This window comes from Lactuca virosa, chromosome 9 (assembly GCF_052849685.1).
Source record: "Lactuca virosa cultivar CGN04683 chromosome 9, Lactuca_virosa_CGN04683_v6, whole genome shotgun sequence".
Taxonomy (NCBI): domain Eukaryota; kingdom Viridiplantae; phylum Streptophyta; class Magnoliopsida; order Asterales; family Asteraceae; genus Lactuca; species Lactuca virosa.
The window spans coordinates 138,142,514-138,166,479 of NC_136434.1; the positions used below are offsets into that span (position 1 = coordinate 138,142,514).

At 36.8% G+C, this 23,966-nt stretch overlaps 1 protein-coding gene and 2 non-coding genes across 3 annotated transcripts; 2 read left to right on the forward strand and 1 right to left on the reverse strand.

Moving 5' to 3' along the window:
* The first annotated feature begins 4,876 nt into the window (after positions 1-4,876).
* LOC145136565 (zinc finger C3H1 domain protein) lies at positions 4,877-10,579 on the forward strand. Its single transcript, XM_079070688.1, has 7 exons — positions 4,877-5,074; positions 5,694-6,582; positions 6,681-6,787; positions 6,903-7,947; positions 8,049-8,446; positions 8,535-8,660; positions 8,734-10,579. The coding sequence occupies exons 1-7, from the start codon at positions 4,949-4,951 to the stop codon at positions 10,324-10,326; spliced, it is 4,284 nt and encodes a 1,427-aa protein (XP_078926814.1). The 5' UTR covers positions 4,877-4,948; the 3' UTR covers positions 10,327-10,579.
* A 252-nt stretch (positions 10,580-10,831) lies between these two features.
* TRNAC-GCA (transfer RNA cysteine (anticodon GCA)) lies at positions 10,832-10,903 on the reverse strand. The gene has a single exon. It is a non-coding gene; the product is annotated as a tRNA-Cys (tRNA).
* A 1,137-nt stretch (positions 10,904-12,040) lies between these two features.
* TRNAC-GCA (transfer RNA cysteine (anticodon GCA)) lies at positions 12,041-12,112 on the forward strand. The gene has a single exon. It is a non-coding gene; the product is annotated as a tRNA-Cys (tRNA).
* The last annotated feature ends 11,854 nt before the right edge of the window (positions 12,113-23,966 follow it).

Genomic DNA, 23,966 nt, shown 5'->3' on the forward strand with positions numbered 1-23,966 from the left:
TGTGGAGAAGGGAGCTTGGAGAGCAAGTATTCAGAAGCAAGGAGCTTGTGGGATCTGAAATCTACCTTATTGGGCATCTTCTGGAAGGTATAAATCGTTACCCTGACCTCATTTCATTATAGATCCCCTTTTTGGACAAATTCTAGGGTTTTCATGGTATGATTGGAAGCTATTCTTGTGTGCAAGCTAAGATCTGAAGTTGTAACTTCAGAACTGAGCTCCCTTGGGCTTCTGAGTCCATAAAGTTTCTAGCTTGTGTAAGGATGAGACTCTCCCAAGGTGTAAATCTCCATTAGAATCTTAGATTGGTCATTTAGGGCCTTTAGAGCCTTGCATGTGCATACAGTTTGCAACTTTACGTGATAAACATGCCTTAGAAGCTTGGATCTGTAATCTGGAACCTTGTCATGGCTTAAAAAGCGTCTGCATGGATAAAGGTCTGCAAGGACTCGGTGAGTGGATGAACAACTTGGCGAGTCCGTTGAAGATGGTCGTGAACTCGACGAGTTGGATGAACAACTCGGCGAGTTCGTTGAAGATTGCCTTGAACTCGGCGAGTCGTTCGAAGACTCGGCGAGTCGGCTAGGGTTTCTCCCAATTCTTGGACACGTATGAACTCGGCGAGTTAAAGGGGAACTCGACGAGCCAATCAAGGATTTCACGACTTCTCGAGTTCAGGAAGGACTCGACGAATCGGTGAACTGCACTCGACGAGTCGAGTCAACATGGACTGTTGATTTTGACTGTGTACTTTGACTTTGACCAAGAGTTGACCAGTTGACTTCTGAGGGTATTCTGGTAATTTGGAGATTTATGAAAAAGGGTTTTATGGTATCTATAGGGTGTGGAGTCCGTGTTGGTGATCCGGGAATTGAACTTTCTAGTTTCAGACGACAGTTGCAAGGTGAGTTATCCTCACTATACTAAGGGGTCTAAGGCACCAAGGCCGACCCAATGTATATGTTGTCCTAGCAGTGGTTACGTTGAGTATCAGTTAGTGTTGCATGCTAGTGGTTATGCCAGTTAGGTAGATCTGTAGGACTACCTGTGATGTTATATGATTATTGCATGCTCAGTAGTTGTGTTATATGTTATGTGGGATGGGTTGAGGTTGTACTGCTCCGTGCGGTAGCCAACAAACCCTAGAGTATTCCAGATATGAGCTGAGGACCTGGCCAGGCATTCCAGACTCATATTGAGGACTCGAGAGCATTCCAGATACGAGCTGAGGTCCCGGTAGGCATTCCAGACTCGTACTGAGGGCCCAGGGGAATCCAACTTGTAAGGCTGTGGACCCATTACGTGTTGTTCAATTTGTTATGATGTGTATATGTGGACTGTATATGTATCGGTATTTTGGGGGAACTCACTAAGCTCTCGGGCTTACAGTTTTAGTTTATTGTTTCAGGTACATCAGGGGATCGCGGCAAGGTGAAGGCGTGATCGTACAGCTCCACATGTTTTGTCTATGTTTCTGGGAAAACTCTGATATTATGCATTTTGAAAACAAAGTTGTAATGATTTTTAATGATTTGAAATGTTTTTAAAAGTTTAAATTGGTTTGAATTTTTGGGTGTTACATGATGAGTCGCTATCCGTATTTGTTTGTTGATGTGTGATTCCGAGGACGGAATCATCCTAAGGGGGAGAGAATTGTAATGCCCGCGTTTCTGGACTAAAGCATTAATAATGGTGTAATAGTCTAGGTCAACCTTTGTAACTCATTTTAAAGTAATAAAGAGGAATTATGTGAATATTATGTGAATTATGTGCTTATTTGCTTAATTATTATGATTAATGAATTAAGGATAAAAATGAGCGTTGAAAAATAAATATTAAATAAAGCCGATATTTGTTAAGAAAGTTGTAGTGGCCAAAACAAGGATTCCGGAGATATAAAGAATACCGAAATCCGAGTTATAACGAAGAAGTTATGACCTGTCGAAGTTTCGCGACAGAACCGGCACGACGCTGTGTGACGTAGAAAGTGAATTTACGATAAAGTGCTTTTTAGCCTTAGCAATGTAAACGAAAGTTGTAGTATTCGTTAAACCGAGAATTTTGATAAAAAGAACGTCCAAATCTGACTTCGTATGAGGAAGTTATGATTTTTCTAAGTTTCAGTTTAGCAGTAGACAACTAAAAACTCGAATTTTAGATCAAGTGATTTTTAGCCGACACAACCTAAACGAGAATCGAAGATCTCGTTAATAGTAGCGTAACGATAAAAAGATAGACGAAAACGGATGTCGGATGAAGAAGTTATGAATTTTTAACGGATTTTCCTGTCTCGGTCTGTTAAAAATAATAATATTAAAAATAAATCAAAATTAGCCGACGGAGTCTAAACGAAAGTTGTAGAGCATAATTTCGTCTACGCGTGCATATGAAGAACGTAAAAAACGGAGCCCGTATGCAAAAGTTATTGATTTTAGAAGTTCGGGGCACAAAAATCAAGAAAAGTCCGAAATCCGAGGAATTTCGCATGGCTGGTGTTCGGCCACGTCACCCTCGCCTCGCTGCTGACCCGTGTCCGATGCTGATGATGAGTCCGGAGCGTGGCCCAATCAGAGACCGACGCGTGTCGCATACATGGCCTGTCCGAAGCGAGCCACATCTCGCCTACAAGCTTCCGACGCGCCCTTCGCATCCGAGCCACCTCTGAGCCTCGCAGCTGCCGCGTCGAGCCTTCTTAGCCACTAAACTTCGGTCTCGCACCCTATAAATAGGGGGGTTGCGAGATCTCCAGGCTAGATTTGGAAAATTGCCACTTTTCACCCCTTAAACAATATTTTTATCATTTTGACTTTCCCCGAAGCCCCGATATCATTTTCAACACCCGAAACATGTTCCGAAGTGCCCGAAGACCCGGAAAAATTTATCTTTTCGGTTTTGAAGCTCCACCCTCACAGGGCCCGGTTTTTCATTAAAGCCCCCGGTTTTATTGGAAACGATCGTTTTAAGAAACGAAGTGCTGCCCGATTATCGTCTTATCGAGTGAGTGTGTAGTCACTTTCATCTTACACATAGATATGAAATAATTTATATAAAATACGTGCTATGTGATTATATATTGTTTATTTATTTGAGATGGATGATGAATGAATGATTTATACAGATTTTTTAAATAAATTAAACCGTATATGTATTTTTATCTACAAATATGTTGGGTAAAACATGGGTAGATAGTTGATGTGTGATGAAATAAAATGATGAGAGGCCTCAATGTTATTGTGATCCAATCATCTAGCGGAGTATGGATGACGACCACAGACTTTTCTAGACAGTCCAGTGGAACGCTGGCAGGCTCGCAACCTGTAGGTGTTAATGAGCTTGGGTGTTCATTTGCTGTACTCCATCCTCCACATGGCTGCCTTATTTGACATAAATTGCTGGGAAACCCCCAAAGCAGTGTTGTCGCCCCGATGAAAATCCTTAGGCCAGGTCCCTTGTGATAGGTGTTTAGGGACGTAAAGTGAGGATAACGGGAATGAGTAATCAGGGTTATTGTTGATTGATGAACTTAATAAGTTTATTATTATTATTGTGGGTTGAAAACCCTATATGCTCACCAGGTTCCCAAGCCTGACCCACTCAACTTTTCATATTACAGGTAGTGGACCCCGAGCATAGTCGGATGATGATGAAAGATTTATGGATTATAGACCAGTAGTTGTAAATAACTGTTGTAAGGCTTATAATGTCTTGTTTATGCTTTTGATCTGTATTGGAACATGACATCCCGAGGTTTTGATATAAAAGGAAAATATATACTTTCTTAAAGAAAGGTTTTGATAAATTTTTATCATGTTTTGTTTTGGGGACCAATTCTGCAACATCTTTTAAAAGGATTTCTCTTACTTTATTTTAAAAGCATAAATTAAATTGGTCTTTTCTGGCCGAGAAATTAGGGGATGTCACATTTGTATATTATAAGAATCGGGAACCGGACCGTCGGTTCCGGTTCCGGTCCCGGTTTTTCGGTTATTTTTCAAAATAGAACCGGTTCAAAATATTATAGATGATATGTTATCTTCCGGAGCTTGTAAATGATTCAATATTTAACCAAATTATGTCTTTTTACATTCTAGCACAAACACTAAATTACATGATGAAAAAAGAGTCAAGTAATTTCGACTTCATTATGAGTGAGTTATGCGCATTTTAAAAGCGGGACAGATTTCAAAAAACAAATGCTGAAACAGAAAATACGCAGCATTGATATGTTGTCTTCCGATGTCTATAACTGATTCAATATCTAACCAAAATATGTGTTTTTATAGTCTAAAATAAACTAGAAACACCAAATTACATGCATCGAAAAAAATCAAGTAATTCCGACGTCATATGAATGAGTTATGCTCATTTAAAAAAATATGACAGATTCAAAAAAACAAAAAAATGTTCAAATAGAAAAAACGCAGCATCGATATTCTTTATTTCGGGGCATGTGTCTGATTCAATATCTAACCAAAACATATGTTTGTACAGTAAAAAATGAACTACAAACTCCAAATTACATGTTGGAAAAAAAATCAAATAATTCCGACTTCATATGAGTGAGTTATGCATATTTTAGAAAACGAAAAAAATGTCAAACCGGTTCCGATTTTTAGAACCGGGACCGGTTTTCATAAAAATGGAGAACCGGTAACCGGACCTTGTTACCAATTCCAGTTCTGGTTCAGACGGTTCTAATGCTCATCCCTAATTTAATTGACTAAAATTTAAGCTACCATGTGTTTTTTTTTTTAAATTTCGTCTAATGAAATCCCGAATCCGAATTGTAAAAATAAAAATCCATCTAAACGGAATTAACAAAAAGAAAAAGCATTATGAGTTGACCAGTTTTTTTAGTTCATGAAAACTTCGAATATTTCATTTTTTTTAACCGCCATTCATACAGAGATATTCGCAGCGAAGGGGAGGAGAGCGGGAGAGATTGAAAATGGAGAACACCACCACAACTTCTCCTTCTCCTCCTACGACATCCAATCATGATACCAATGCAAAAGTCTTCGCGAATTCATCGAAAACCAGAGAAGAAGGCGAGCTTTCTGCTTCGGAAAACGACGTACGTCTATAAAACCCTAGAGTATTTCAATGAATTTTTTGTTTGTTAAAGTCCGTCATTATTAAAATTGGACGCATACAAATCTGTTGATTTAGATTTTTTTCACTGGATACTTTCATTTAATTTGATTACATCAGAGACGTCGTTGGTGAAATCCTCATGTTTTTCGTTCTCTAGGTTTTTGGTATCGTTATTCACTGATTCGTTTTCCAGTTTAGTTTTATTCACGAAGGGTTTTTTAGGCGGGGTATGTTTAATATTCTATCCAGTTATAGCAATATTGCTTGCGTACTTGCTTAATGAGGCGTCAGATTAATATCGATTCCTACTGTGGATTATTGTTCCGCTCTTTTTGTTGTTGCTTCTTAATGTTTGATTTTATTTACCCTAGTGGTTGAGTCATCTTATGACCATTTTGTTAGTTGATTTGCTTGGTTGCTTGACGTCATACATCTGTATGTTATTCATTTAGTATGTTGTCCTTTATAGGTGTAAGTGCAATTAATGTATATCCGACTGAGTTGCTCTGTAGTGGGAAGCCTTTTTGGGGGAACTTACGTGTTCTACCTATTATAGGTAATATGAACTGTTCTCATTCTGATACAATGGATTTCTCCAGGAGTTTGCAGGTTCTCAGTTCCCTGATAGCACCACTCTTCCACGGGTTCCATTGAACAAGGATGCATACATGATAGGGAAATCTGGTCTAACTCGCAATTCTACATATTCTGGTGTGGCTTTAAAAACTTCTGTTCAATCTAACAATCGTAAAGGTACAGAGAAGAATCGAGTGCCATTTGTGATTAGTTTTTCAGATGATGACAGTGGCAGTGACTCTGAAGAACACATGGAAAACACAATTGAATCTGACGACATGACAAGGGGAGTTATGGAGAATAGAAAATTACCCATTTCAGTGGGGAACAGGAATCCACAAATGGTGCAAAAGTTTGCCAAAACCAACACCAAAGTACCCAAAAAGTTATCTGGGAGTCGTACATTTCTCTCATCAATGAACAGAGTTAATGGAACCTCATCCAAGAATAATAATGGAAACACATTTCATATCAAGAAATCTAATGCCCCTAGCAAAAACAAAGTAGGCCCAAATGTTCATATCAACAGCAGTAAACTCCAAGACCTAAGGCAGTTGATTGCAATTCGTGAAAATGAGTTGAAGAAAGCTTCAAGTTCAATAAAAAATATGAACTCAAAAGGTACTGTTGTTTGGAGCAGAGATTCTGCTGAACTTATGGAACCAAAGGAGCCTGAAAAGAAGCGTCTTAAAGTTACTGAGCCTCCTACAAACACCCAAATGTCTGTTGACCAACAAGATAGGCCTCCTACAGAGTCAACATTTGTAGCGGACATTTCTGCCCCTGAAAGTGATGGGCCAAAGGGTAGATATGATGGTAGCTATAGTGACAAAGATACAGCACATCCCAGTGTAACACAACAGACAAAAAAAGTGAGAAATCACAACATGCCTTTAACTAATCTCCCATCAGGTTTGGAAGAGAACTTATGAATTGTTTTATACTAATTTTTTTTCATCATCATTAGAGAAATTATAAATCATACTACATGATATCTGTTGGCTGTTTAGGTACTGGTATAATCAGGAATAGCAGAAGACATAACAGGATCACAAATATGGTGGAGTCTTCTGCACCATTAGTGGCTAAAACCACTAAAACTTCTCCACATAAACAGGTACACATAATTTTTTGCAACCAAAACTTCTGTTTATGTAAATAACAATATAGATTCTTAAAGTTTTTATATCAAGAATAAATGAAAAGATATTATTATGGCATAACCAATGAAGGCACGTTTGAAGAATCCAACTTTCTGGAATCATTATGGTCCCACAAACATCTCAGAAACTGCTGACATGGATCTCAAATCACTACTTGAGATTGAAGAACAACAAGATAAGGAACTAGATGAAGCTCAAGAACACCGTAGAAAATGTGAAATTGAAGAAAGAAATGCCCTAAAAGCATATCGAAAGGCCCAAAGGGCATTAGCTGAAGCCAACACTAAATGTGCCTATCTTTACCATAAACGCGAATTATTTTCAGCTAATCTTCGGTCTCATGTCATGGAAGACTCAACCATGTTCTGGTCAAACTCAAACATGCCAATGCCATGTCAGCACACTGGACCAAAGTTGATTACTACTGAATCATGTGGTGAACCTGATACTAGCACATCAGATGAGCCTCAAGAAGAAGAAGAAGAAGAAGAAGAAGAAGATAAAGCAAACGATGTTTGTTCTTCACTTCATGATGATGATGATGATGAACAGACATCTGCATTTGAGCTTAAAGCTGCTGATTCCAGTCTAGATGAAGGAACGTGTAGCGAAAGGAGTCAAAGGACTAAAAATGAAAATTCAATATCCGTGGTGGACCCCACTGAGGATTCATTGCTTCTAGAAGCAACTTTGAGGTCTCAACTGTTTGCTAGGTTAGGCAATAGAATTCCCAAGAAGATGGAATCTGTTCAGAGTCGGAACATGGAGCTGGCTGTAGAAAGAGAAGATGGGGAAATAATGGAAGCTTCCGGAAACTTCTATGAATCTTTGACTGATCCGATTCTCAGGAGTGCTTTCAGTCATGTAAAGTTAAAAAAAACAGACGAGACGAAAGTTGTTGATGAAGAGGTTTGTGGGGCCCAACACCAACAGCCTACTGATATTACTGATTTTGTTTCCAATTCAAAGTTGGACATTAATGTTGGTGAAATTGGTTCTTATTCCAACAATTTACCAATCGACCCCTCATGGCCTCTTTGCATGTTTGAGCTACGAGGTAAATGCAACAATGATGAGTGTCCATGGCAACATCTTAAAGATTATTCATCCAATGGTATGAAACTATGAATTATGAAATATGAATCATGATCAGATAATACAATATGTTTTTTTCTTTTTGTGTAATGAAGTTTTATTGTTGTGTTATGTTTGCAGATGGTGAAGGTGGAATAGTATTGAAGAGTGGAAATGGTTGTGTTCCTTTGGCTCCACCTACTTACCTTGTGTGTTTAGACAGCTTGAAAGCTGAGTCACATCCTTATAAGTATCTTTTAGCTCAAACTGTTGAACAACGTTGGCAGAAGTATTTCAGTGCTTCATTGGTTGTTTCAACTTCATTCCTTGTAGATCTGCACTCAGATGAACCATATCTTCATGGCCCTGAAACACGCATTGAAGTCCATGGAGGTTGGAATAGGCAATCATCATATTTCCATAGTCAAAATCTCAAAGAAGGTCTGCCAGATCAGCATATGGATGACACTGATCAACCACTTGAAATGGCTCTTCTTAAACTCACTAGAGATGTCAACAAACAGAAGGGACGTAGAGAGGTATTTCATCTTTCATCTTTCTTATACTTATATCTCTTATATATTATTATTATTTTAATTATTATATTTTAAAATGAAAAATATACAGGCTCTTATAGTCCTGGCTCGAGCCCTTGAGGAACATCCTACATCTGTACTTCTATGGATTGTATATTTGCACATTTACTATAGCAATCAGAAGTCAATTGGAAAAGATGACTTATTTCACTATGCTGTACGTACCTAAATTGATTCTGCTTTTTTTTTTATTTTATATATAAAACAAAGGTATTGATTTTGGTTTTCAGATTGAGCACAATGACTCATCATATGAGCTATGGCTGATGTTCATCAATAGCCGGGAAAAACTTGATGACAGATTACACGGGTACAACACTGCCATGTCAGCACTATGTCGTCATGCATCTGTTCCTGATTTCAATAGCGCGTGCATATTGGATCTTTTTTTACAAATGATAAATTGTTTAATTTCTTCTGGAAAAGTCAACAACGCGATCCGAAAAGTATACGATCTCATACCCTCAACAAAAAATCCATCCGATTTCAATATCCAATCACACCTAACAACCTCTGACAAATGTGTCCTATGGATCTGTTCCATATACTTGATCATGTACAAAAAACTGCCCGAAACCATACTCCAGCAATTCGAATGCCCGAAAGAGCTGCCCGGACTTCAATGGCATTCTGTCAATTTAACCCTTGATGAAAAACAGCAAGTTGTCGCCTTAATGGAACTCATCAGTGACTCTCTAACTCTCAAAGAATCCCAGTCCTACCTTTTTGCTCTTAATCACATCCGATGTACAGCTGTACTTGAAGGTTTCGACTCTACCAAGAACCTGTTGAACAAGTATTTACAGTTATACCCTTCGAGTATTGAACTCGTGCTTCTGTCGATACGGGTCAACGAGTTTGACCCGGTCAATGTCGACTCAGCTTTCGAACACGCTTTAACGAATTGGGCCGGGAAACCTGGCGTACAGTGTATTTGGAACCAATATGCCGAAAACGCCCTTCGGAATGAAAAAACCGATTTTGCAAAAGAGCTAATGGAACGATGGGTTTTAAATAGTTCGAGCCAGGGTGACATTGTGTTTGGACTTCTCAACCTCTCACTTCATAAACAGTTACAAAACGAACACACAGAAGCCCAAATTGCAATCCAACAAGCCTTAGAAGTTGCCTCTGTTAAAGACTATATCCATTGTGTCAGTGAGCACGCGCTGTTTTTTCAAAAAAACGGATCCGATTTGAGCAAACCGGTTGGTTTCTTGACCCGGTTGAACCGCTATGTAACCGATTCACGTGCCACACGCCCTCAAGAGCCACTCTCGAGAAACTTCATCAAAACCATCAAAAACCCTAAAATTCAAAAACTCATGAACAATCTTTTGAGTCCGGTTTCATCCGATTTCTCGTTAATGAACACGGTTCTCGAATCGTGTTTTGGCCCGTGTCTTGTCCCGTTTGAAGTTTCTGAAAAAGCAGCGGAATTTGTGGATTTTGTGGAAGGTTTGATGGAGTTGAGGCCCGGGAATTATGAGCTGGCACTTTCTCTGTGTAAGATGCTTACACAATCAAGTGCCAGTGCTGGTATCAGTAACAGTAACGGTAACAGTGTTTGTTTTTGGGCGGGGTCGGTGTTGATGAATTGTCTGTTTCAGGCGGTTCCGGTGGCACCGGAGTCTGCGTGGGTGGAGGCAGGGGGGGTGTTAGGGAAGATGTTGGAGTTTAAGTCGATTTTGGAGAGTTTTCACAAAAGGGCGTTATCGGTATACCCGTATTCGTTGAAACTGTGGAAATCATACCTTGGGTTATGTGGTAATGAGGCAAATGCAGTGATTGAGATGGCTAGGGAAAAGGGGATAAACCTTTGATTTTAGGTTTGATAGGAGGAAAGTAAGAAGGTATAGAAAAGTATACTACTAAAGATAGGAATAGGAATAGGAATAGAAATAGAAATAGAAATAGAAAGGCAATGTCTGCAAATGGCTATACAGTTTGTTGTGTTTTGATCATGTGATTTAGCTCTTGTGCCAATTTTGGTTTTTTTGATGCTGTCATTGTTTTGTGGATTGCTTTCCTTGTTCAAGAAATAAAATTTTCTTTTGTGCTTTTTCTTGGTGGAAACTGGAATGTATCAATATTAGTATTAGTTTATGATAATATTTGTACAACTTTTATCTTGGTGTTAAAAGTGATTATTTTTAATCAAAAATGTAAAAAAACAACATTTGGTCAAATGCAATGATTTTAAAAAATATTTCTTACACGTGTGATGTGACAATACGAACTTTATCGTAATGGAAAAGCAAAACTCTGAAAGTGAAAGAGGGATAGAGGAAAAAAAGTTTGGGTGACAAACTGAAAAAAATAAAAATGAGGGCCCAACCGGGTTCGAACCGGTGACCTCTTGATCTGCAGTCAAATGCTCTACCACTGAGCTATGGACCCTTGTTGATTTTAATAGTTATATAGATTATATTAAATACGATCTTATTGTTAATAAATTGATTATTGTAGATAGTTAACATGCTTTTCAATGAAATTATTTTTTCAAAACTTGTGAGTTTAATGTAAAGTACATTACAGTATTTTTTTTTAAACAAAGGAAATGTTGACTCAATAAAACCACAATGGTTTATGCAAATCATTTCATTATATGTGAGTTATTAGTAATTTTAATCATTGGGAATTGTCAGTTTACTATGACTAGTTGATGGACTTCAATCTCATTTCCTTCAACGACTCAAATACTTGTTGAAGTGTCAAACTGTCGACCCTTTTGTAAACATATCCACTAGGTGATTTACTTTTTAAAAGGTATCCTTCAAGGCTTCAAGTAGTGTTAAAAGCTTTAATTTATGAAAGTGACTTGACAAATGCAACAAGAACCAATTACTTTAACATATTTAGATGCAAGAATGTATTCACATGATCTTTTTTTTTTCTTTTAATTTAGGAGAGGGTCATAAGATCATTAAGATATTAAAAGCTTCACACAAATATAACTAAACTTATTTATCAATATAATGAGATTGAGTCAAAAGAAAAAAAAAAAAAAAAAACCCAGTGTTGTTTTTAATCAACTTAAAACCCAAAATAATATCAGTAGGACCGAGGTCCTTTCTCATAAATTTGTTACGCAATGATGATTTCAATTTTCACATCATTTATGACATGTAAGTTACTCCGAAATATTAAAATAATGTCTACATTTAAACATTGAATAATAGAGGACCACAAACAAATTTGTTTTACACAAAAACATTTGTCACCGCTATTTTGGAAACCATATAAAGGAACCATATGACTTAAAATGTTTGCATACTTTTTTTTTTTCTAGCTTTTACAAGATATTTTGATTGATTTATATAATTTTTATTTCATAAATTACTCTTTTAAGAATGTGGTTTTCACCTCCACTTAACAAATTTCCAAATTTTACATACACATAAGTTCAATAAGAACTCTAATTCTAGTAATTTCATAAACGGGATAATATGTGTCTAAAATATTATATGTTAAATACGAGGCTAAAATTACGTAATTAAAGTACAATTAAGTAATATGTAACAACGTAAACAACAAGGGTCCATAGCTCAGTGGTAGAGCATTTGACTGCAGATCAAGAGGTCACCGGTTCGAACCCGGTTGGGCCCTTTTTGTATTTTATTTTTCTGTTTACTCATTTCCCTATTTTGCTTCTTTACTTTAAAGCTACAAATTATCTTTAATTACATACCCGCAAGTTTAGCTTCGCTTTTGCTAACACCAAGATTAAAATCGTAGGGTGCTATATATTTTCATACCAACAATAAAGAAAGTTAGTAATTATGTGAAAAATATATTTGAATCTGAAGACATGTATGCTTAGGAGTTAGGAAATTTGAGGATTAAGTTGGGTTGAATGAAATTAGTCGGCTTTTGACATTTAAACGTTATACGTAGGAAGGCAGAGGAAAAAATAAACCGCGAAAGAAGCTATGGTGACCATGGGAGTTAAAGTTTGAGAGTTCTGACTCATTGGATGACCATGAAATGGTAGATTACTTCATATCTTACAATAAAATAAAGATTCATCCAAAAATATGAAAAATCTAGTGACACATCTTCTAATATCAATGCATTTGCCCTAGTTTGCATTTACAGAAGCCTTTAGGCTTAAAGACACAAAGTTGCAAATAAGCCATTCAAGGAGAATGCATAAAATGCCTCAAAATTTGAATGATAAGAGAGGTACACGGCAGGTAATCATAAGATAAATGAACCTACCAATCAAATTTTGTAATTTAAAAATATTTGTAAGTAAATTGTCATTCGAATCAAGCCTTAACAACCAACCACCAAGTTTAGATCCATTAGTTTTTTAATAGGTTTACAACCTAGCATTCTAAATTCATGTAAAATCTCAAAGAAATATTTTCTTTGATACACACAAAGAGTAACAATAGTTTCATTTACCTTAATCCATAACAAATATTCTAAACAAACCAAGGCCTTTAATAATTAAAAAAAACTCTTTTTACATTATTTATTTCAACAACTGAATCACAAGTAACAAGTATCGTTGTCTTATGTTAGTAGACCACTATAGTATTATCGAACAAAATGAAACAACCCAAAAATACAGTCCAAAAATTTCGTTTTGAAAATTATTATAAAACCATAAACCATCCATAATCATAGAGAAAAACCATGTATCATGTATCTCAAAACATCATATCAAATACTGTGACAAAAACATGTGATAAAAATATCAGAGTCATCTCCTAGAAACATGTGACAAAAATATCAGGGTCATCTCCCAGGCCAAAAAGATTGTGGTGTGTGCCATGCTATCAACCCGAGCCCTTCCCTTTGCTAGCTGAAGTACCTGAAACCAAAAATGAAACTGTAAGCACGAAGCTTGGTGAGCTCCCCCAAACTACCACATACCATACACTTAACATATAACAAATAGCATAAATCTGGGACTACTCCCAACTGCATCGAGACGAACCCGTCATCGGCTTACCCGACATCAGACTCCTGCCCGACATCGGGCTCACCCCGGCATTAGACTACGTATGGCATCGGGCTCACCCCGACATCGGGCTTGCCCCGGTATCGGGCTTACCCCGACACATACACAACATAACATATATCATAAACACATAACATAACATATAAACTGCATCGGGCTTACCCCGACATCGGGCCGAAGCCCGAAACACATAACAGACAACATATAAATTAACATACATCGGGCTTACCCCGGAACACATAACATATAACAGATAAGCTAACATACATCGGGCTTGCCTCGGAACACGTAACACATAGCATGCATGAATCACAAAGACTTCAAGCATACATATACTCTTCTCGGGACCGCCCCGACATCAGACCGAATTCCGGAACTACTAACATCTAAACGGGCCGACATTGTGGCCTTAGACCCGTTCCTACTGGAGAGAAACTCTCCTCTCAATCTGGCTGCTGAGAACTCGTGCAAGGTAACTCTAACTGCTGCTCCAACTACACTCCGGCTATTATGACCAAATAAACACTTAGTCAAAAACTGAGAATCCCATTAAGGGTAAAATGACCATTTTACCCCTGCTCTAACTTTGGGCCATATCCAAGACCCAATTCCAACTAGTCCTTATAAGTCCACTCATGGCCCCCCTAAGGCCCACTAATGGCCCAATTTTCTAAATTGGGCCCAACTTCTCAAATGGGCTTTTCCTCACAGGCCCAACAAGTCCTTGGACCCTTGACTGACTTATGAAGGCCTATCTTAGCCCAATTACTGCTATATCCAAGGCCTGGCCCAAACCGAGGCCCAATTACATAAAGCCCACTGTCTGAGCGTACGCTGAGCGTACCCTTCTGTACGATGCGCGTACTGGCGTGTACGCCCAACGTACTCTCCTGTTAAGCCATTTTCTCCAAAACCGCTTAATCCCTTAAGACACTACGTCCAAACTACAGATCTGAGTCCAATAATTCATCCTAACCCATAAAGTCGATCACTTGATGGCTTGCAACCCACCAAATGGACCCAACTCTAAAAATATCAATAAACTTCCATGTAAATGGCTAGATCTCATGCATGGCTACATAAAAGCTCCAAAGCTTGCAACTTTACTGCTTAAGGGACACTTTGAGCTTCAAGGGTGGCAACCCTAAGCTCAAAAACGAAGTTGCATGAACAAGATCCATTCTCACTCGGGATATCAGCAGCTAGTTATACGAGGTGAGTTTTCCTTCAGTAGGAATGGGTCTACGACACCAAGGCCAACCCGTAGTATGATATGAAAGTACCTGAGTGTGGGCGGGGCCTGTATCCTATCTTAGCAGAGTGTGGGCGAGGCCCGTATCTCATAGTAGTAGTTGATTTTGATGTATAAATCGTAGATTAGATTTACATGTTGTCTGTGTGATACTTGTATGTTGGGTTTAGTAGTTGAGTGTGGGCGAGGCCCGTACCTCATCATAGCCGAGTGTAGGCGAGGCCCGTATCTCGAAGTAGCTGAGCATGGGCGAGGCCCGTACCTCAGAGATAGTGGAGTGTGGGCGGGGCCCGTATCTCCTAGACAGTGGAGTGTGGGCGAGGCCCGTATCTCCTAGATATCAGAGTGTGGGCGGGGCCCGTATCACCCAGTTAGCGGAGCGTGGGCGAGGCCCGTATCTCCACGAGTGTGGGCGAGGCCCGTATCTCATAGTTACATGCTATGTGTAGATGGTATGAGGTAGATTGGGGAGACTCACTAAGCTTTGTGCTTACTGTTTTCAGTTTTGGTTTCAGGTACTTCCACTAGCACTGGGAAGGGCTCGGGATGATTGCATGGCACACACCACAGTCTTCAGCCTGGGAGTTAGACTCTGATATTTATATATGAGATTTTGATTTAAGACAGATACTATGACGTTTTATGATACATGATTATGATTTTGGATGGTTGATGGTTTTAATAATGTTTTAAAAACGAAATTTTTGGGTTGTATTTTGGGATGTTTCATTATCTCAGTGCGGAAAGCGCTCAGCTTCTCATCCAGAAGCTCTAAGATACCCTCCTTGACCGATCCAAAAATCACAGGAGTCTGGTCTAGTATGCTGTGCGTAATCTCCGAAGAGATGAACTCCCTGGTCTGCTCATCTAACTACTCGGCTCTAGAGCCTGAACCTGATCCCTCTCCTAAAGTGCCCATCGGCCTAGGACGTAGAACCACCATACTGAAAATACACCATAATAAACATCAGAATACTCATCAAATCTTGAGGGATCTAACATGGTACAAGTTTCCTGGATTCATTTCAGCTTTTCTTGATTGGAGTACGGATCATCTGCTTTCAGTAGTACGGGCCCATACTACCTTCCACATCTATCCGTACTTTCCTCAAGAATTGCCTCGACTCCACCAAGTCCCTTCTACTACTACTACTGCTGATCTCACACTAAACTCTTCCTAGGCGTGCCCTAGGGTAATCACCAACCCACTCTCCGCCATCAGCTGCATAAGAAGTCTCTGCTACCTCCCCCTAACTAGCTTGTGAATACTATTACATATCACTAAGACTAGATAATTCTTCAAATGAAAGATCCTGCCCTACAACGGTTGGAATCAAACAAGAGCTGCGTAATAGAGCTAGACCTAACCTTCTGAAATTATTTAATCCTCGCAATATGTAACGTAACATATTCATTTACTAGTTAGTGAAAGATAACTAAGACTCCTAAAAGCACAAAGAAAGCAGCATTCGAGCATCGAGTAAACATAATCGAGCATATCTCTTTCAGACTATCCCTGACCAATCTGTACTAGCATGCAATTCATAAAGCTGAGATACATATAACAGGAACATAAGGCATCCTTCCTAGTTCCTTAGTCCTAAACTAGCATGCAATTCTCATAAAGATGATACACATATAATAGGCACATAGGGCATCCTTCCTAGATCCTTAGTCCTAATCTAGCATGCTGTTCTCATAAAGCTGATAATCATAACATAACATAAACTTGTATGGGTAATTTGGGAGTACTTACTTGAGCTCGGCTGATCGCATGCACCACACCCTTTTCTCTTTTCAAAATTCTTTTCTTTTTCTCGAAGTTCTTTTTAGAAAAACGATTTTCTTTTGAAAATTTCCATACGAATTCCTTAGTTTGAGTTCAGACACACCCGAGAGTGTGCCCAAATCCCTCAAACCAAGGCTCTGATACCAACTTGAAACAACCCAAAAATACAGTCCAAAAATTTCGTTTTGAAAATTATTATAAAACCATAAACCATCCATAATCATAGAGAAAAACCATGTATCATGTATCTCAAAACATCATATCAAATACTGTGACAAAAACATGTGATAAAAATATCAGAGTCATCTCCCAGAATCATGTGATAAAAATATCAGAGTCATCTCCCAGGCCAAAAAGACTGTGTTGTGTGCTATGCTATCAACCCGAGCCCTTCCCTTTGCTAGCTGAAGTACCTGAAACCAAAACTGAAACTGTAAGCAGAAAGCTTAGTGAGCTCCCCCAAACTACCACATACCATAAACATAACATACAACAAATAGCATAAATTTGGGACTACTCCCAATTGTATCGGGACAAACCCGACATCGGCTTACCCGACATCGGACTCCTGCCCGGCATCGGGCTCACCCCCGCATCAGACTACGTCTGACATCGAGCTTACCGCGGCACATACATAGCATAACATATATCATAAACACATAACATAACATATAAACTGCATCGGGCTTACCCCGACATCGGGCCGAAGCCCGGAACACATAACTGACAACATATAAATTAACATACATCGGGATTTTCTCGACATCGGGCTTACCCCGGAACACATAACATATAACAGATAAGCTAACATACATCAGGCTTGCCCCGGCATCGGGCTTGCCCCGAAACACATAACACATAACATGCATGAATCACAGAGATTTCAAACATACATATACTCTTCTCGGGACCGCCCCGACATCAGACCGAAGTCCGGAACTACTAACATCTAAACGGGCCAGCATTGTGGCCTTAGACCCGTTCCTACTGGAGAGAAACTCACCTCTCAATCTGGCTGCTGAGAACTCGTGCAAGGTAACTCTGTCTGCTGCTCCAACTACACTCCGACTATTATGACCAAATAAACACTTAGCCAAAAACTGAGAATCCCATTAAGGGTAAAATGACCATTTTACCCTTGCTCTAACTTTGGGCCATATCCAAGACCCAATTCTAACTAATCCTTATAAGTCCACTCATGGCCCCCTAAGGCCCACTAATGGCCAAAATTTCTAAATTGGGCCCAACTTCTCAAATGGGCTTTTCCTCACAAGCCCATCAAGTCCTTGGACCCTTGACTGACTTCTGAAGGCCTATCTCAGCCCAATTACTGCTATATCCAAGGCCTGGCCCAAACCGAGGCCGAATTACATAAAGCCCACTATCCGAGCGTACCCTTCTATACGCTGCACGTACTGGTGTGTACGCCCAACGTACTCTCCTGTTAAGCCATTTTCTCCAGAACTGCTTAATCCCTTAAGACACTACGTCCAAACTACAGATCCGATTCTAATACTTCATCCTAACCCATCAAGCCGATTACTTGATGGCTTGCAACCCACCAAATGGACCCAACTCTAAAAATAACAATAAACTTCCATGGAAATGGCTAGATCTCATGCATGGCTACATAAAAGCTCCAAAGCTTGCAACTTTACTGCTTATGGGACACTTTGAGCTTCAAGGGTGGCAACCCTAAGCTCAAAAACGAAGTTGCATGAACAAGATCCATTCTTTGGACCTAAAAAGGTCAAAAGCTTCAAAACCCTAGATCTATACTTCTAAGAGGAAAGGTAGGAGCTTTATACCTCCTTTGGGTGCCAAAATATGAGCTTGTTCTAGATCCTTGAGCTCAAAATAATCAAGTGCTTCTCCTCCAACTTCTCTTCACTTCTTCCAAGCCTTTCTTCACAAAAATGAACTCAAAAAGGTCAAGCACACACAACAATGGAGTATGAGGCGAACTAGGGTTTTCTGAGGGTGAGGGACTGGTGAGGAGGCTAGAGGGGAGGCTATAATGGGGTATTTATATATCTTAAACCCTAAAATTAGGGTTTGGCATCTGACCGCGTACGCTGGGCGTACCTCTTGGTACGCTGCGCGTACGCCTCCGAGTCATTCGAATCCAATGTGCCACTATGCCCCGCGTACGCCAGGTTACGCCCAGCGTACGACTTATGGGCAGCCCAACTTCTTGGCCCATTTTTGCGAAGGTCCACCCCTAAAGGTCCATTGTCCAAGTGTTAGACCAAAGCTAATATTAATTTACATAATCTAAATGATACCTCGGGAGACGGATGTTACACAAAAAATAGTCATTCACACTTCGTTGGACTCCAAATTTAAAGTATCGATGATGTAAGATTATATATCCACTTCCTATGAGCTTGTTTAAGCACATATAATGATTTGAGAAGCCTACAAACTTGATCATCACTTTTCATAGAAAATAACCTAAATGAAGACTCATATACACATCTTAATCAAGGTCCTCATACACGAAGGAATTATTAACATCAACTAAAACAACTTTTAATTGTAATTTGCAGCTAGAGTAATAACATATGTAATAGTGTCTAGTTTAGCCACCATTGAAAAAGTTTCGTTATAATAATATATGCCATCTTGTTGATTAAATCATTTTGCAATTAATCATGTTTTATATCTTTCTATTTCATCATTCACCTAATATTTTATTTTGTATTCCAGTAACCGATAAATTTTCTACCAATAGGTAAGACACTAACAACCCATGTACCATTTATGAGTAAGACCTTTATTCCCTTATACATGGTCTTACCCACTTTTGGTACATACATGCTTCATAATAGGTTCTTGGTATAATAGTTTTATCCATATCCTACCTACTTAGAATTTGAATTAGAAGCATAAATTTATTCTCATGAGTTTAATGTATCAAACTAATGGTGGTATTGAGCTTATTGGGCAATATTGCTTCTTTATAAGCTCTAATGAAACTTGAAGTTTAAGATAAATCTTTCAATGCAACTTTAATCTTCTAGAACATCATTGGGTTACATTAATTGATGTTTAACCAGTGGAAGCAATGTTATTTGATGTTAAACTACCTATATAAGTTATTGGAAATTGGTTATAAGAGTGATAGAGAGCAAGTAACCAAAATATAGTGCCAAAATGACGTTTGAAATGAAATAAATAAATGTAAAATAAAATCATTGACACAAAAAATACATGCAATGTATTTCATGTATAGAATTACATCGCCTTGTAATTTTCATGTCGCACCATTTGTAGTTTTCTAACTTTTGTTGGGAATATAAAAGCATGTGCATTACATTTTAGTTATATTTTGAATGATTGATTCTAAAATTTTCTTACCTCTACTTATATTATTATATACAAATGATTTTTGAAATATTTTTGGGAGTTTTGATTTTTTGAATTGTGTTAATCATTATTTAATTCCATTATAAAGTCTGACTCTCGGTTACTAACTAGGTTTACTAGTTTAACGATATTATTTTGACATGTACTTAAACTAGAAGATGGATGCACAACTAGACACATGAATAAGATATTCTTAGAAGACCACATACTTGTAATGGTTCATTTAACTTTTTTTTATAATACTACTGAATACCCTCGTGTCTAAAAACAATAACTCTAAATTGATTGCTATACTTGTGACCGAAATTCCACATCAACTCTTTAAAAAATTATTAAGTATTTTCAAGTTATCACTAAAACTATTTATCTATACGAGAGGTGTTTCAGATGGTATCAAAACATTAATTATGTGAACTAGGTGTTTAATATACACATATACTTAAATTTAGATGCTTATTTTGGGATTATTGAAAGATCTAGTATGCTCAAGAATCATATTAAAGTGATATTGCTAATTAACATATGATACAAATGGGTCACACTAACAAAAACTTGATATAATTGATTATTTATTAGAAATTGATTTTAATAAATATTCAATAAACTCTTATAATTAATTGGAAACTATTTATTTCTTGGAAATACTAATTTTCATTAGCAAGTAACATAATATATATCGTATGATATGATTTATTAAGTCATGTATATTATTTTGGAATAGAAAGACTCTTTTGTCTTTTAGCTAAAAGTTAAAGTTTATATATTATAAAGAGTTATAAGAATTTTATAAACTTCTCTTATCTTTTATTTATAAAAAAAAGATGAGCTAGTTTCTAGGAAACAATATATGCTCTTTTGAATATAATAAGAGAAAGTAAGCATGACTTAAAAGACATGAGAGACATGTATGTTTTAGGAAATGGAGTGCTTAAAGTGTTAAGAACCATTGGGTAATGATTTAGCTTTATGAAGGCTTTCATCCCTTCATTTTTACTCCCCAAAACCGTAGCTCCCTCATACTCTATCATATTCTCTCTTGCAAAGAAGTGTTAGAAGATTACTTGCTTGTATTTTGCTCTCTTTAAGTCATATTTGGATATGGACTTAAAGCTGAAGAGTTTTGACTAGCATCTACATCAAGTTGGCTTCATGTTGGTGTCTCAAAGGTTCCACATTCTTCATCAACTTCCAAGCCTCCCAAGAGGACCCAAAGAACAACAAAGGTTGTTATTTCTTCATCATTTCTTTGGTTGGTGTTTAAATCTTTCTATAACTTGCAAGATGATCTTTGGTGGGTATAAAATGTTTATGTTATGTTCGAAATTTAAAGTATTCCGTTTGCCATGATAAGAATTTTTAGAAACTATTTTTGAACTAAAACCCAACAATTGGTATCAAGAGCCACTTTGCAAGTTTGGTTAGATTTTTTGATTTTTGAAAATCTTAGTTTTTGGTGAATATGGATAACTTGTTTTTGTATAAAAATTAGTTCATACATATTTTCTATGACAACTTTATAATTGTTATTTTTTTTCTGTGACAAAAGTTTCATGTATCTTTTGTCATTTAAAGTTGTCTTAAAAAACAAAAGTTGTTTTATATGTATGTTGATGTGTATGATGTACATAAACTAGCCAAAGACCATTATGATTGTTTTGCTGTTGTGTTTGTTGTTTTTGTTATAAAAATGGTTGTAATAATTTATTTATTAATATGGTATGTAATAATTAAATATATTAGTTTTCTTGGTTTATTTTTGTAAAGTAATATATTAGTTTTTAGAAATAATTTATTTGTACAAAGATGTAACAAGAAAGGAAGTTGAAGCCATTTTTTGAAAACGAAAAGGCAATTTTCATGACTACATAAGTGCTGGACAGAAAGATGACATTTTCTGAAAAGTGTCATGAATGCTGTCAACAGTAACATTTTCTTTAAAGGGCTGTTGACCTAATGCAACACTTTCTGCAACTTTTTTATGAAAAGTGTTGCATGTGGCTGAAATTTTCATTTAAAAAAGATTTTCTAATCTTTTGCAAGCAATGAGTGTTTACTCAAGTGGGAGCTTTTACAACAACATTACAAGAAGATTTTTGGTCCCCTTAAATGTCCCTTTAGGAATGGACTTGACATCTTTTGTGTTGGCTCACAAAAATGTCATTAGTTGGTTATGTTTATGCACATATCTTTTTATGCATGTTTGTGTTGTTTATTTTATGCATTATTTTATGTTGTTGATAAATTAGTTTTTCACATGCTAAAATAATTTTGGACAAAATAAACATCACATGGAGTTTGGTTTTCAAAATTGGACATAAGATGTACCAAGTTATTGTTTTTTAAAATAAAATTCAGTTTTATAAAACGTTAATAACGGCAAATTTTGAAATACTCAATTATAAGTTTTAAAATGGTGATTTTTGTAACTTATACAAACTCTAAATATATAAGTAATAAAATGAAGTTTTATTAAAGATATAAAAGGTTCAAATGCACTCAAACTTAATACCGGTTATTAAAATTGAATTGCATCAAATTATATAAAAAGTAGCTTTTTATATAGAACCTTTAAAAGTGATTTTCTTTTGAAAATTGATACCATGGTTTATTATATGCATGTAATAACCATGATATCATATGTTTTTTAAAACTAGAATTATAAAACATATAAAAGACCCCTTACCAAACCTCAAATCTATGCAATCCTTTTTTTAAATACACTCGCACATCTCTTGATGCATTAGTGTGATAAATGATACCTAACCGTTTAGTGTTATCTTTTTATGGCCGGGGTGTATTCGCGATTTCTATAACCAAGTTATAGGCCGATTACACAAGTTTTTCAAATTGGATGATTTGATCAGAAATCTTTTGTGATAAATGATACCTAAGCAAGAGAGTTCTGAGGCATAGATGGGATCAAACATGTCTAATTAAATTTGTTATTACCGATCCCATAAATCTAGGAATTATATAGTAAGATATAATTGATAATCGATATCTACGGGGTTGGATTCAAATGGATGGGATAAATGATACCTAACCATTTATTTGTTTTGCAACTTGAATCCTAGACTTTGATAATTAATGTTTTTGGAAACTAAAAGGGTATTAATTATTGAATATTAAATGTTGAAAATACTAAATGAATTTTGTTAATATTTTGTAGTTAAATAATCCATTCTCATTATCATGAATTGTCATTTTCTTTATTGACTTAATGAAACAATAAAATTCACTAGATACAACTTCAATGAACGGGTTCATGTATTAAAAGACAATCTCGTGAGGGATATGAAATTATATACACTTAAAGGTCTTAGTCCTAAACTATTTTCTTTGAGAAGTAAGTCTGAACATGAAACCTAGTAAGGCATCACTGTGACGCTAAAGATGTCGCTAACATCAAACTCGGAAAGGTACAAGGCCCAAAAGAATCACCTTGTGTGGTCCAGGAGGCCCATGTTTTATGGATTGAACACCTTTAAGCCCAAGAAATCTACTAAATACCACATAGATGTATCTTGTTTCTTTTGTGGAGAAACTGGACACTAGAAGAGGATTTACTTCTCTTATTTGGAAAGAAAGTCTGGAAGAGACTAGTACTTCTAGTATCTACTAGATAGAACTCGTACTTTTCATATAACACTTAGGTACTTGGTACTTAAATGTTAATCTAGTATTTGTAAATGGCTTGCAGATATTTACTGAAGAGTAACCAAGTTGAGCACAAGTAAGTTAGAAATACACTCTCGGAGTTTAGTTTATTATTTATGCTTAGAACATAAAGTACTTGTAATGTAAAACAGTATTTGTTTTGGAACAATGTATGTTTTAATTTAGAATGTCTAAATTTATGTATCAGTTATTTTATTAAAATGTTTGATCATTTACTTAATCATTTTTCATAACGATAATATTCATATTCTGAAATGATTAACTTCTATTTATGAGACTAGATTTCTTAATAGAATTATAAAGTAAAAATCAACATTTTATAAATAAAATCAAGTTCTATATACAAGCACTTTTGACTTAAACTTGTTTTAAATCAAACTTATCTTTGACATTGTTATCTTTA

Bases quoted from the DNA above. Each gene is read 5' to 3' on its own strand.
- LOC145136565 (XM_079070688.1), top strand. From the start codon at position 4,949: ATGGAGAACACCACCACAACTTCTCCTTCTCCTCCTACGACATCCAAT. The intron at 6,788-6,902 runs GTACACATAATT...TAACCAATGAAG, and splicing joins AAACTTCTCCACATAAACAG to GCACGTTTGAAGAATCCAAC. The intron at 8,661-8,733 runs GTACGTACCTAA...TTTGGTTTTCAG, and splicing joins ATGACTTATTTCACTATGCT to ATTGAGCACAATGACTCATC.